The following is a 12,918-nucleotide window of genomic DNA, read 5'->3' as shown; positions in this document are numbered from 1 at the left end:
CCTAGTGGATGCTGGGAACTCCGTAAGGACCATGGGGAATAGCGGGCTCCGAAGGAGGCTGGGCACTCAAGAAAGATTTAGGACTACCTGGTGTGCACTGGCTCCTCCCACTATGACCCTCCTCCAAGCCTCAGTTAGATTTCGTGCCCGGCCGAGGTTGGATGCACACTAGGGGCTCTCCTGAGCCCTTAGAAAGAAAGTATAGTTTTAGGTTTTTTATTTTCAGTGAGACCTGCTGGCAACAGGCTCACTGCAGCGAGGGACTAAGGGGAGAAGAAGCGAACTCGCCTGCTTGCAGCCGGATTGGGCTTCTTAGGCTACTGGACACCATTAGCTCCAGAGGGATCGACCGCAGGCCCAGTCCTTGGTGTTCGGTCCCGGAGCCGCGCCGCCGTCCCCCTTACAGAGCCAGAAGCAAGAAGAGGTCCGGAAAAACGGCGGCAGAAGACATCAGTCTTCACCAAGGTAGCGCACAGCACTGCAGCTGTGCGCAATTGCTCCTCATGCACACTTCACACTCCGGTCACTGAGGGTGCAGGGCGCTTGGGGGGGGGGGGCGCCCTGAGCTGCAATAAAAACACCTTGGCTGGCAAAAATACCACAATATATAGCCCTAGAGGCTATATATGTGGTAAATTCCCCTGCCAGAATCCAGAAAAAAGCGGGAGAATAGGCCGCGGAAAAGGGGCGGAGCTATCTCCCTCAGACACACTGGCGCCATTTCTCCTTCACAGATCCGCTGGAAGGAAGCTCCCTGGGTCTCCCCTGCAGTCTACACTTCAGAACAGGGTAAAAACAGAGAGGGGGGGCACTAAATTTGGGCGCATTACATATATATAATATAAAAAGCAGCTATAGGGGACATAACTCAGTTAGTCCCTGCATTATATAGCGCTCTGGTGTGTGCTGGCATACTCTCACTCTGTCCCCCCAAAGGGCTTTTGTGGGTCCTGTCCTCATTCGGAGCATTCCTTGTGTGTGTGCGGTGTGTCGGTACGGCTGTGTCGACATGTTTGATGAGGATAATGATGTGGAGGCGGAGCAGATGCCTTTAGAAGGGATGTCACCCCCTGCGGGGCAGACACCTGAGTGGATGAGCTTATGGAAAGTAATGAGTGCACGTATAGACTCCCTATATAAGAAAATAGACGACATGCCAAATGTGGGACAGCCGTCTTCTCAGCTCGCATGGGTCGTCAGGGGCTTTAAAACGCCCGCTACCACAAGCAGACCCAGATGTCGACACTGATACTGACGCCAGTGTCGACGACGATGAGTCTAACCTGATGCCCACTAAGGCCATTCACTGTATGATTGAGGCAATGAAAGAGGTGTTAAACATTTCTGATATAACTACTGGTACCACTAAAAAGGGTATTATGTTTGGAGAGAAAAAACTACCCGTAGTTTTTCCCCCATCAGATGAATTAAATGAAGTGTGTGAAGAAGCGTGGGCTTTCCCTGATAAAAAATTGGTAATTCCTAAGAAGGTACTAATGGCGTTCCCTTTCCCGCCAGAGGATAGGTCACGTTGGGAAACACCACCTAGAGTGGATAAAGCGCTCACACGTTTGTCTAAAAAAGTGGCACTACCGTCTCAGGATACGGCCGCCCTCAAGGAACCTGCTGATAGAAAGCAGGAGGCGATACTGAAGTCTGTATATACACACACAGGCATTATACTTAGGCCAGCTATTGCGTCAGCTTGGATGTGCAGTGCTGCCGCTGCTTGGTCAGATAAACTGTCAGAAAATATTGACACATTAGACAGAGACACGATCCTGTTAACCATAGACCATATAAAAGATTCAGTCTTATATATGAGAGATGCACAGAGGGAAATCTGCCGACTGGCATCTAAAGTAAGTGCATTGTCCATTTCTGCTAGGAGAGGCTTATGGACTCGCCAGTGGACAGGAGATGCAGATTCTAAAAAGCACATGGAAGTGTTGCCTTATAAGGGTGAGGAATTATTTGGGGATGGTCTCTCGGACCTAGTTTCCACAGCAACGTCTGGGAAGTCAGCATTTTTACCCCATGTCCCCTCACAGCCTAAGAAGGCGCCGTTTTATCAGGTTCAGTCCTTTTGGACCCAGAAAAACAGGCGTGGAAAAGGCGGGTCTTTTCTGTCTAGAGGCAGAGGTAGGGGAAAAAGGCTGCAACAAACAGCAGGTTCCCAGGAGCAAAAGTCCTCCCCCGCTTCTTCTTCCAAGTCCGCCGCATGACGGTGGGGCTCCACAGGCGGAGCCAGGTACGGTGGGGGGTCGCCTCAAAAATTTCAGCGATCAGTGGGTTCGCTCACAGGTGGATCCCTGGATCCTGCAAATAGTATCTCAGGGGTACAAGCTGGAATTCGAGGCGTCCCCACCCCACCGGTTCCTAAAATCTGCCTTGCCTATTGCTCCCTCAGACAGGGAGGCGGTGCTAACGGCAATTCACAAGCTGTATTCTCAGCAGGTGATAATCAAGGTACCCCCACTTCAACAAGGCCGGGGTTATTATTCCACACTATTTGTGGTACCGAAACCGGACGGTTCGGTGAGACCCATTCTAAATTTGAAATCCTTGAACACATACATAAAGAAATTCAAGTTCAAGATGGAATCGCTCAGGGCGGTTATTGCAAGCCTGGACGAGGGGGATTACATGGTATCCCTGGACATCAAGGATGCTTACTTGCATGTCCCCATTTACAATCCTCACCAGGAGTACCTCAGATTTGTGGTACAGGATTGCCATTACCAATTCCAGACGCTGCCGTTTGGACTGTCCACGGCACCGAGGGTATTTACCAAGGTTATGGCGGAAATGATGATACTCCTTCGAAGAAAGGGAGTTTTAATTATCCCGTACTTGGACGATCTCCTAATAAAAGCGAGGTCCAAGGAACAGTTGTTGGTGGGAGTAGCACTATCTCAGGAGGTGCTGCACCAGCACGGCTGGATTCTGAATATCCCAAAGTCACAGCTGGTTCCGACGACACGGCTACTGTTCCTGGGTATGATTCTGGATACAGTCCAGAAAAAGGTGTTTCTACCGGAGGAGAAAGCCAGGGAGTTGTCATCTCTAGTCAGAGACCTCCTGAAACCAAAACAGGTATCAGTGCATCACTGCACGCGGGTCCTGGGAAAGATGGTGGCTTCTTACGAAGCAATTCCCTTCGGCAGGTTCCATGCCAGAATCTTTCAGTGGGACCTGTTGGACCAGTGGTCCGGATCGCATCTTCAGATGCATCGCTTGATAACCCTGTCTCCAAGAACCAGGGTGTCGCTACTGTGGTGGCTGCAGAGTGCCCATCTTCTAGAGGGCCGCAGGTTCGGCATACAGGACTGGGTCCTGGTGACCACGGATGCCAGCCTTCGAGGCTGGGGGGCAGTCACACAGGGAAGAAACTTCCAAGGACTATGGTCGAGTCAGGAGACTTCCCTTCACATAAATATTCTGGAATTAAGGGCCATCTACAATGCCCTAAGTCAAGCAAAATCCCTGCTCCTACACCAGCCGGTGCTGATCCAGTCAGACAACATCACGGCAGTCGCCCATGTAAATCGACAGGGCGGCACAAGAAGCAGGATGGCGATGGCGGAAGCCACAAGAATTCTCCGATGGGCGGAGAATCATGTACTAGCACTGTCAGCAGTGTTCATTCCGGGAGTGGACAACTGGGAAGCAGACTTCCTCAGCAGACACGACCTACACCCGGGAGAGTGGGGACTTCATCCAGAAGTCTTCCAGATGCTGGTAAACCGTTGGGAAAAACCACAGGTGGACATGATGGCGTCCCGCCTCAACAAAAAGTTAAAAAGATATTGCGCCAGGTCAAGGGACCCTCAGGCGATAGCTGTGGACGCTCTAGTGACACCGTGGGTGTACCAGTCGGTTTATGTGTTCCCTCCTTTGCCTCTCATACCAAAGGTATTGAGAATTATAAGAAAGCGAGGAGTAAACACAATTCTCGTGGTTCCGGATTGGCCAAGACGAGCGTAGTACCCGGAACTTCAAGAGATGCTCTCAGAGGACCCGTGGCCTCTACCGCTCAGACAGGACCTGCTACAACAGGGGCCCTGTCTGTTCCAAGACTTACCGCGGCTGCGTTTGACGGCATGGCGGTTGAACACCGGATCCTGAAGGAAAAGGGTATTCCGGAAGAAGTCATTCCTACGCTTATTAAGGCCAGGAAAGATGTTACGGCAAAGCATTATCACCGCATATGGCGGAAATATGTTGCATGGTGCGAGGCCAAAAAGGCCCCAACAGAGGAATTTCAACTAGGTCGATTTCTGCATTTCCTGCAAGCAGGAGTGAATATGGGCCTAAAACTAGGCTCCATTAAAGTACAGATCTCGGCTCTGTCGATTTTCTTTCAAAAAGAACTAGCTTCAGTACCTGAAGTTCAGACATTTGTGAAAGGAGTGCTGCATATTCAGCCCCCATTTGTGCCTCCTGTGGCACCTTGGGATCTCAACGTGATGTTGAGTTTCTTAAAATCACATTGGTTTGAGCCACTAAAAACCGTGGATCTGAAATATCTCACGTGGAAAGTGGTCATGTTATTGGCCTTGGCTTCAGCCAGGCGAGTGTCAGAATTGGCGGCTTTATCATGTAAAAGCCCTTATCTGATTTTCCATATGGATAGGGCAGAATTGAGGACTCGTCCCCAGTTTCTCCCTAAGGTGGTGTCAGCGTTTCACCTGAACCAGCCTATTGTGGTGCCTGCGGCTACTAAGGACTTGGAGGACTCCAAGTTGCTGGACGTTGTCAGGGCCCTGAAAATATGTTTCCAGGACGGCTGGAGTCAGAAAATCTGACTCGCTGTTTATCCTGTATGCACCCAACAAGCTGGGTGCTCCTGCTTCTAAGCAGTCTATTGCTCGCTGGATTTGTAGTACAATACAGCTTGCACATTCTGTGGCAGGCATGCCACAGCCAAAATCTGTAAATGCCCATTCCACAAGGAAGGTGGGCTCATCTTGGGCGGCTGCCCGAGGGGTCTCGGCTTTACAACTTTGCCGAGCAGCTACTTGGTCAGGGGCAAACACGTTTGCAAAATTCTACAAATTTGATACCCTGGCTGAGGAGGACCTGGAGTTCTCTCATTCGGTGCTACAGAGTCATCCGCACTCTCCCGCCCGTTTGGGAGCTTTGGTATAATCCCCATGGTCCTTACGGAGTTCCCAGCATCCACTAGGACGTTAGAGAAAATAAGAATTTACTCACCGGTAATTCTATTTCTCGTAGTCCGTAGTGGATGCTGGGCGCCCATCCCAAGTGCGGATTGTCTGCAATACTTGTAAATAGTTATTGTTAACTAAAGGGTTATTGTTGAGCCATCTGTTGAGAGGCTCAGTTGTTTTCATACTGTCAAACTGGATATAGTATCACGAGTTGTACGGTGTGATTGGTGTGGCTGGTAAGAGTCTTACCCGGGATTCTAAATCCTTCCTTATTATGTCTGCTCGTCCGGGCACGGTGTCCTAACTGAGGCTTGGAGGAGGGTCATAGTGGGAGGAGCCAGTGCACACCAGGTAGTCCTAAATCTTTCTAGAGTGCCCAGCCTCCTTCGGAGCCCGCTATTCCCCATGGTCCTTACGGAGTTCCCAGCATCCACTACGGACTACGAGAAATAGAATTACCGGTGAGTAAATTCTTATTTTAACTGCACAGATCGGGCGGGAGTGAGAACACTAAACTTTAGAAGGGGGCATTGGGCCCCGGTACATGACTTCCAGGGTGGTAGGGGGTGTTTAATACGCAGGGGAGGGGTGGATAGTGCTGTGGGCTTAACATTTATAATTTGCTGGTGGCAGGGCAGCTTGCTTGACTAAAGATATCTCCAGTTCCTGGAAAAAGAGTTCTTAGCTTTCAATGGGATAAGAAACTAGAGACTCCCATCTATCAGGAGGTACTGGGGACTTGGGGATCAGAGTTCAGGAGCCAGAGCAATCCTTAGACAAATATATAAAACTGCATCCCAGGCATGTGGAGCTGGTGCAGGGACCATCTGCTGGAAGGCTGATATTTTTGGTTGTGGGCATAGTAGAGAAACTGCCAGTGTTGACCAAAAGGGGAGAGTCCCGGCTTTTGGAGTATACCCTCAGTAATACTCAAACTCAGACAGAACCTGAGATATCTGACTGGGAACAGCAATTAACAGGCTCGGATGGGGACCACTGCTTTGAAGTCAGATATCTCCGGTTCCTCAGGGCCGATTTTCTAAAATCTGGTACCCTGGAAAGAGGGGACCCTCAGCTATCAGCCTAGGGCCCTTATACTCCTGGGGCCCTTGGGCAAGTGCCCACTGAGCCCATATGAAAAGACGGCCCTGATTATGGTAAATCATGATTTCATGGTCATATGAACCTTTTACATACAGCCAGGGCTGATGCTGGAATTAAGTTGCTAACAAAACTCAGTTAATACATGTTAGATGCATTTGTATATTATGTTCTAGACTATTAGATGATTCCCGTAATATTTTGCACAGTTTTGCACGTTTCCATTAGTGGAAGAGCTGTGACGGTGACATAGATAATAATATGGAGAAGGAATACATTTGCAGTGACTATATTTAATATTGTGCGACACAAACACCTATAAATCATTGTGTGACCCTTGTGCCTCTCAGGTTAGCTCTAAAACTAACTTTATTCTGTGTTTCAAGGAACATTAAGCAGGGCAATAAATAACACAAGCTGTTCAGTTACACAGAAGCTGCAGACTGGCTGTTAACTCCTTGTGGCTGCTGCTAGAGGAGACCAGGACTGGGGGTTTTCATATAGGTACGCTGCTGTAGGATGTTTGGTAGGTGGATGCTCCTTGTTAATGTACTGTAAAGCAATCACTGTCTAGGAAAGTAAGGTGTAAAATGTTATTTGTACACTTCTACATCCACCCTAATTGTGTGTACAATCGTTCTAGCTCACCATGCAGCTTATGTTAAGGAGAGAGAGCTGATAGAGTAAGGGCGAGAGTACCTGAGCATACAGCAACTGATGCCGGATTGCGCGCAAGTGTGTTGTGTGGATGCAGGGGCGGATCCAGAAGAAAATGATAGGGGGGGCACCATGGAAGGGGCAAGTACATTTGCATGCGGCTTCGGTGCATGTGAGGTGGCGCTTCTTATACAATGCCCACAGTTGTAGCGCTCATTATGCAATGTCCACTGTACTGGTAGTGCCCCTTATATAGACCCCATAGTAGTGGTGCCCCTTATGCAATGCCCGTATTGCCCCCAGTAGTAATGTTGACTGTAGTACTGCCCCCAGTCATTATGCCCCCAGTGGTAATGCCCCTGCAGTTATGACCCCAGTAGTTTACCCCCCCCTTTAGTTTAGCCTCCCAGTGGTAATGCCCCCAGTAGTTTAGCCACCAGTAGTAATGCCCCCCTGTAGTTTGCCTCATTGTAGTTTAGCCCCTGTAGTTATGCCCCCCTTGTAGTTTAGCCTCCAGTAGTAATGCCCCCAGTAGTTATCCCCCAGTAGTTTGGCCCCTGTAGTTATGCCCCCAGTAGTTTGGCCCCCCTGTAGTTTAGCCCCCAAGTAGTAATGCCCCTGTAGTTAAGCCGCCAGTAGTAATGCCCCTGTAGAAACGCCGCCAGTAGTAATGCCCTCCTGTAGTATGCCCCCAGTAGTTAGCACCTTTGTTGTTGGCCCCCAGTAATAATGTCCCCCAGTAGTTTGCCCCCAGTAGATGCCACCCAGTAATAATGTCCCCCAGCAGCTTGCCCCCAGTAGATGCCCCCCAGTAATAATGTCCCCCAGTAGTTTGCCCCCAGTAGATGCCCCCCAGTAATAATGTCCCCCAGAAGTTTGCCCCCAGTAGATGCCCCCCAGTAATAATGTCCTCCAGTAGTTTGCCCCCAGTACTAGTAATGTCCCCTAGGAGTTTGCCCCCAATAGATGACCCCCCAGTAGTGATGCCCCCCAGTAATAATGCCCCCAGTAGATGGCCCCCAGTAAAAATGTCCCCCAGTAGCTGCCCCCAATAGATGATGCCCCCAGTTATAATGCCCCCAGTAGTAATGCCCCCACCAGTAGTAATGCCCCTTGTTGATGCCCCCCCCAGTAGTAATGTCCCCCCGTAGTTTGCCCCAAGTAGATGCCCCCGCTGCTTTAATTAAGAAAAAAACATCATACTTACCGAGCCCCGTTCCCGCTTCCAGGCCGCTGCAGTCCTGCTCCTCCCTGGGCGTCCGCTCCTCAGTCAGCACTATGAGAGAGACGTCATGACTGACGTCTCTCCCATAGCGCACGGCGCACAGTGACAGCGCCGGAAGTCGGAGCTCAGTACTGAGCTCCTGCCTCCGGCTGCCGCTGCGTAGGGAGACAGGCGCCCGCTGGTAACACAATCTCAGCGGGCGCCCGTCATCTCCCTGTGCGGCACCGGCGGGGACGGGGGACAGAAGGCCACAAATGACAGGGGGGGCACGGGCCCGAGTGCCCCCCCCCCCCCCCCCCCTGGATCCGCCACTGTGTGGATGGATTGTGTTTTTGCACGGTGTATACTCCATAGTCTAGTGAATGCATATACGGGCTGAAGTTGTAAAAAATTAGGCGTTTTTAGTGAGGGTGTGACCTCTGGGGCTGTGCTGATTTTTGCATATATCTGATTTTAGACAGATATCTTGCACACAGGGATAGGGATTGTGCAACGGGATACGGTCGTTGGCTCGACACAACTTAGGTCAACAGTCAGGCCAACCACTAAACGGTCGACAGGCTAAAATGTCGACATGAGTTTTTTTTTTTAAAAAAATCAAATTTTTTTGGACTTTTTCATACTTTACGATCCACATGGACTACAATTGGGAACGGTAACCTTGCCCGAAGCGTGGCGAGCCATGCGAGGGGACATGGTGCACTAATTGAAGTTCCCCGTCACTTTACGAAGAAAGAGACACCCAAAAAAAGTCCAAAAACCCATGTCGACCTTTTCACCCGTCGACCTAACGCCCATGTCGACCTTCAGTTGTCGACCTAATGACTGTCGATCTAAGTTGAGTCGACCCAACGACCCATACCCAGTACAAGTGCATACAGATATTAATCACTGCTATTAAACCAGCCACATGCATAAGGACACACAGATATGTACAACTGGTCGTATGAGCGAGTATACACCTTTTATCTCTGCGCACACAATGCAGGTGTAATTACTCATATTCTAAATCAGCCATAGAGGCTTTGGGGAGAAAGATCTCGAGCAATGATTCTTTTAGGGTTAGTGGCGACGACCGTCTGAGCAGACAGTCTTTTTGGGTGGAGAGAGACCTGGAGTATTGCAGTCTTTGGGTAATGAGAGCAACATTGAGAACTGCCCCCTTTGGATGGATGGAGAGAGTGAGTGAGCATCTCAGTGTGCAGGCTTTGGTTAGAACTTTAGCGAAACCTCAGGTAATGCAGTATATAGGTAGAATCAAAGAGCACCAGAAAATGCAGCCGTGGGTCTATGGAGATTCCTTGAGCAATGCCACCTTTAGGTAGAGAGGGCATCTGAGCATATGCAGTCTTTAGGTAGAGTGAGAGCCTCCGAGTATAATGAGAGCACACGAACAGTACAGAAGTTTGGAAGAGCGAGAGAGTGCACCTGAGTGTGCACCTACTTACAGAGAAGCGAGAGCCTGATCATGCATACAGCTGTCAGACAGTGAGGGAGCGCCTAAGCAGTGGAGCCTGTGGGTGGGGAGATAGCGGGAACACCTGAGCATAAAGCCTTTGGTAGTGCAAGACAGAAAAACTGAGCATGCAGCGTCCAGATACAGAGAGAGAGCACCTGAGCATGCGTCATTTTGGTAGTGCAATACACAGCACCTGAGCATGTAGCTTTTGGATAGAGCGCACCTGAGCGTGCAGCCTTTGGTAGCGCAAGACAGAGCACCTGAGCATTCAGCCATCGAATAGAAGAGCACCTGAGCACGCTGCCATCGAATAGAGAGAGCACCTGAGCACGCTGCCATCACCTGAGCATGCAGCCCTTAGAGAGAGAGAGAGAGAACCAGAGCATGCAGTCTCCGGATAACAGAGAAGAGCGCACCCGAGCATGCAGCCGTTGCTAGCACAAGACAGATCACCTGAACATATAGTCTTCAGATAGAGAGCACCAGGGCATGTAGCCTTCAGGTAGAGAGAGAGAGCACAAGCATAGAGTCCTCAGTTATAGGGCGCACCTGAGCAATGCAGACGTTGTTTCGAGTGAAAGGAAGCAGTTGAAATATTTAGTCTTCGCTCAGGAGCAATGACACCTTTGGTAGAGAGAGTGAGCACTTAGTGTATGCTAGCTTTACCAAACAATGCAGTCTCAAGTGCTTGCTTGGTCCCGCTCTTTAACCGGTGCGTACATGCTTATATGTTGAAGCTGTGCCCTTCAATATACAGTGTTTCACTGAGAACATGAATTTGTATTTTTAAAGGCCGATTGAGCTCACCCTCCTAGAAATAACGACCATGGCTACTTTGTAGCAAGGACCAAAATATGTGACACATAGTAGGACTGTCCGCTGTGATGGCAGATTGCACTATTCTGGACATTACTGCAGCTAAAGGAGGCCTTGCATTCACTTGGGGGCTGGAACTTTTAAGCAGTGAGCCAAGACATCCATCTTCAAACCTGGTGTATTGTCATTGTCATTATGTTTTTGTGATCCTTGCAGGAATGACTTGCCAAGCACGCAGCTCCTATGCGGACAGAGAGGTCTTGTGGGGGCACCGCTTCACTCCAGTCCTTACTCTGGAAAAGGGATTTTATGAAGTGGATTACACCAGCTTTCATGACACCTATGAGACCCCCACACCCAGCTGTAGTGCCAGAGAGCTGAAGGAGCTTCAGAGAGGGGACCGTTACTTCCAACACCTCTTCACAGCACAGATGAATGAGGGAACCCAAAATGGGGCGCCAAAGTCAGAAGATACCAAAATAGGGGAGGCAACCTGATTGAAGTGTAAGAAGCAAAATGACGTCTGTGGGGAAATGTTTCTCCTTCTCTGGCTAGAGATGTGATAAAGGAAATACAATTGATTCATTTGTACGGTAGCGATTGCTTGAGTTCCGATGTGCACTTCTAGGAAGAGATGTACTCTCCTTCCTGGGGAGTTGTGGAAAGAGAGAAAAAGGGCCCTTCCCTCTGACCCTGGAGGCAATACTCATTGGGGCTTTAGGTTCTCATTGCGCCATAGAAAGCATTTAGTCGTGCACTTATTTAGCAGCATCGTCCTACAGTACAGCAATGCCCAGTGACTGCCTAGCTCTGTTGCAGAGGTTTTATAGTCCTGTCACACTGTTTATGTATCACATGGTATATCTCTTCCCGTTGCTAAGATAGGTATCTTTCTACCGACTTCTCTAGTATTCTCCTTACCTTGGTAACAAGAGAACTAGTCCACATTGTACGAAAATTAAAAATTGTTTACTTTGTATGTTCACAAGTGTGCACCGAAATCCAGACTGTTCCTGGTCCATGTTTTTCACCGTGTGCAGGACTAGTGGGATGTGTTATACAGATATAACTTTCACTGCTGTTGAGAGTATGGAAATAGAAATGTAAGAATAAAATAAAACTACCAATTTATAATGTAAATTGCCTCCAATTTTTAGCAAATGCTTTTATTACAATGATAAACAAACAATGGAAAGCAACATGTTTTATTAACATTGCAAATGGTATTGAAGGGAAAGTATGCCTTTTTGCAGATGATACCAAGATATGCAACAGGGTAGACACACCAGGAGGTGTAAAACAAATGATTAATGACCTAGGTAGGCTTGAGAAATGGTCAAGAAAGTGGCAACTACAGTTTAATGCTAAAAAATGCAAAATCATGCACTTGGGTCTCAAAAACCCAAAGGCTAAATATAGTATCTAGGGTACTATAATGGAAACTACTGAGGAGGAAAGGGATTTAGGAGTCACTATTTCAAGTGACTTGAAGGCAGGGAAGCAATGCAACAAAGCAATGAGGAAGGCAAGTCAGATGCTTGGTTGCATAGGGAGAGGAATCAGTAGCAGGAAAAAAGTGATAATGCCACTGTATAGGTCATTGGTACGTCCCCATTTGGAATACTGTGTCCAGTTCTGGAGACCATATCTCCAGAAAGATATAAATACATTAGAGAGTGTACAAAGAAGGGCAACTAAAATGGTGCATGGCCTACATCACAAAACTTACCCGGAAAGGCTAAAAGATCTTAACATGTATAGTTTGGAGGAGAGAAGGGAAAGGGGGGACATGATAGAAACTTTCAAATATATCAAGGGTCTTAACAAAGTTCAGGAGGGAAACATTCTTCAAAGGAAGAGAAGTATTAGAACTCAAGGACATACACTGAGACTGGAGGGGGGGAGGTTCAGGGGAAATTTAAGGAAAAATTACTTCACAGAAAGGGTAGTGGATAAGTGGAATAGTCTCCCATCAGAGGTGGTAGAGGCTAAGACTGTAGAGCAATTTAAACATGCTTGGGATAGGCATATGAATATCCTTACAAAGAATTAAAGTTCAAAAAGGGTTAAGGTTGCCTAAAAGATAAAAAAATAGGGCAGACTAGATGGGCCAAGTGGTTCTTATCTGCCGGCAAATTCTATGTTTCTATGTTTCTATGAGCTGTACTGTTTTTTGTTTGCACCGTCTTACTTCCAGAATCTCAAGCTCTCCGTGTGAGCGGGAGATAAACCCTACTGCCCCCTTTTGGCCTTAAGGTACACACCTGACAGACTAGAGAAATTATCCATGTTTTTTATTATTTTTTATTTGAAGACCTGAAATGATCCAGAGAACATCTGATGTCCATTGTATACACTGCTCAATAATACCTCTTTTACACAGCCAACCTGGGTCCAGCCCGGGGCACTGAATGGGATCCGGTTCTCAAGATCAACACTGTCTAGGTCGACCACTATAGGTCGACAGTCACTAGGTTGACAGGGAT

General features: G+C 48.4%; 1 protein-coding gene across 8 annotated transcripts in view; it reads left to right on the top strand.

The window, feature by feature from the left end:
• The window catches only part of KCNJ5 (potassium inwardly rectifying channel subfamily J member 5), a 356,956-nt gene extending 345,384 nt beyond the window's left edge, over positions 1-11,572 (top strand). For all 8 annotated transcript variants that reach the window (XM_063943661.1, XM_063943658.1, XM_063943657.1 and 5 more), the window contains one exon: positions 10,649-11,572. In XM_063943661.1, the coding sequence (XP_063799731.1) occupies positions 10,649-10,929 (281 nt within the window). In that variant the 3' untranslated portion in view covers positions 10,930-11,572. The remainder of the gene's footprint in view (positions 1-10,648) is intronic.
• The last annotated feature ends 1,346 nt before the right edge of the window (positions 11,573-12,918 follow it).

Source organism: Pseudophryne corroboree, chromosome 10 (assembly GCF_028390025.1).
Source record: "Pseudophryne corroboree isolate aPseCor3 chromosome 10, aPseCor3.hap2, whole genome shotgun sequence".
Taxonomy (NCBI): domain Eukaryota; kingdom Metazoa; phylum Chordata; class Amphibia; order Anura; family Myobatrachidae; genus Pseudophryne; species Pseudophryne corroboree.
Note: the sequence above shows the minus strand (reverse complement) of the source record. Positions and strands in the feature narration are given on the sequence as shown.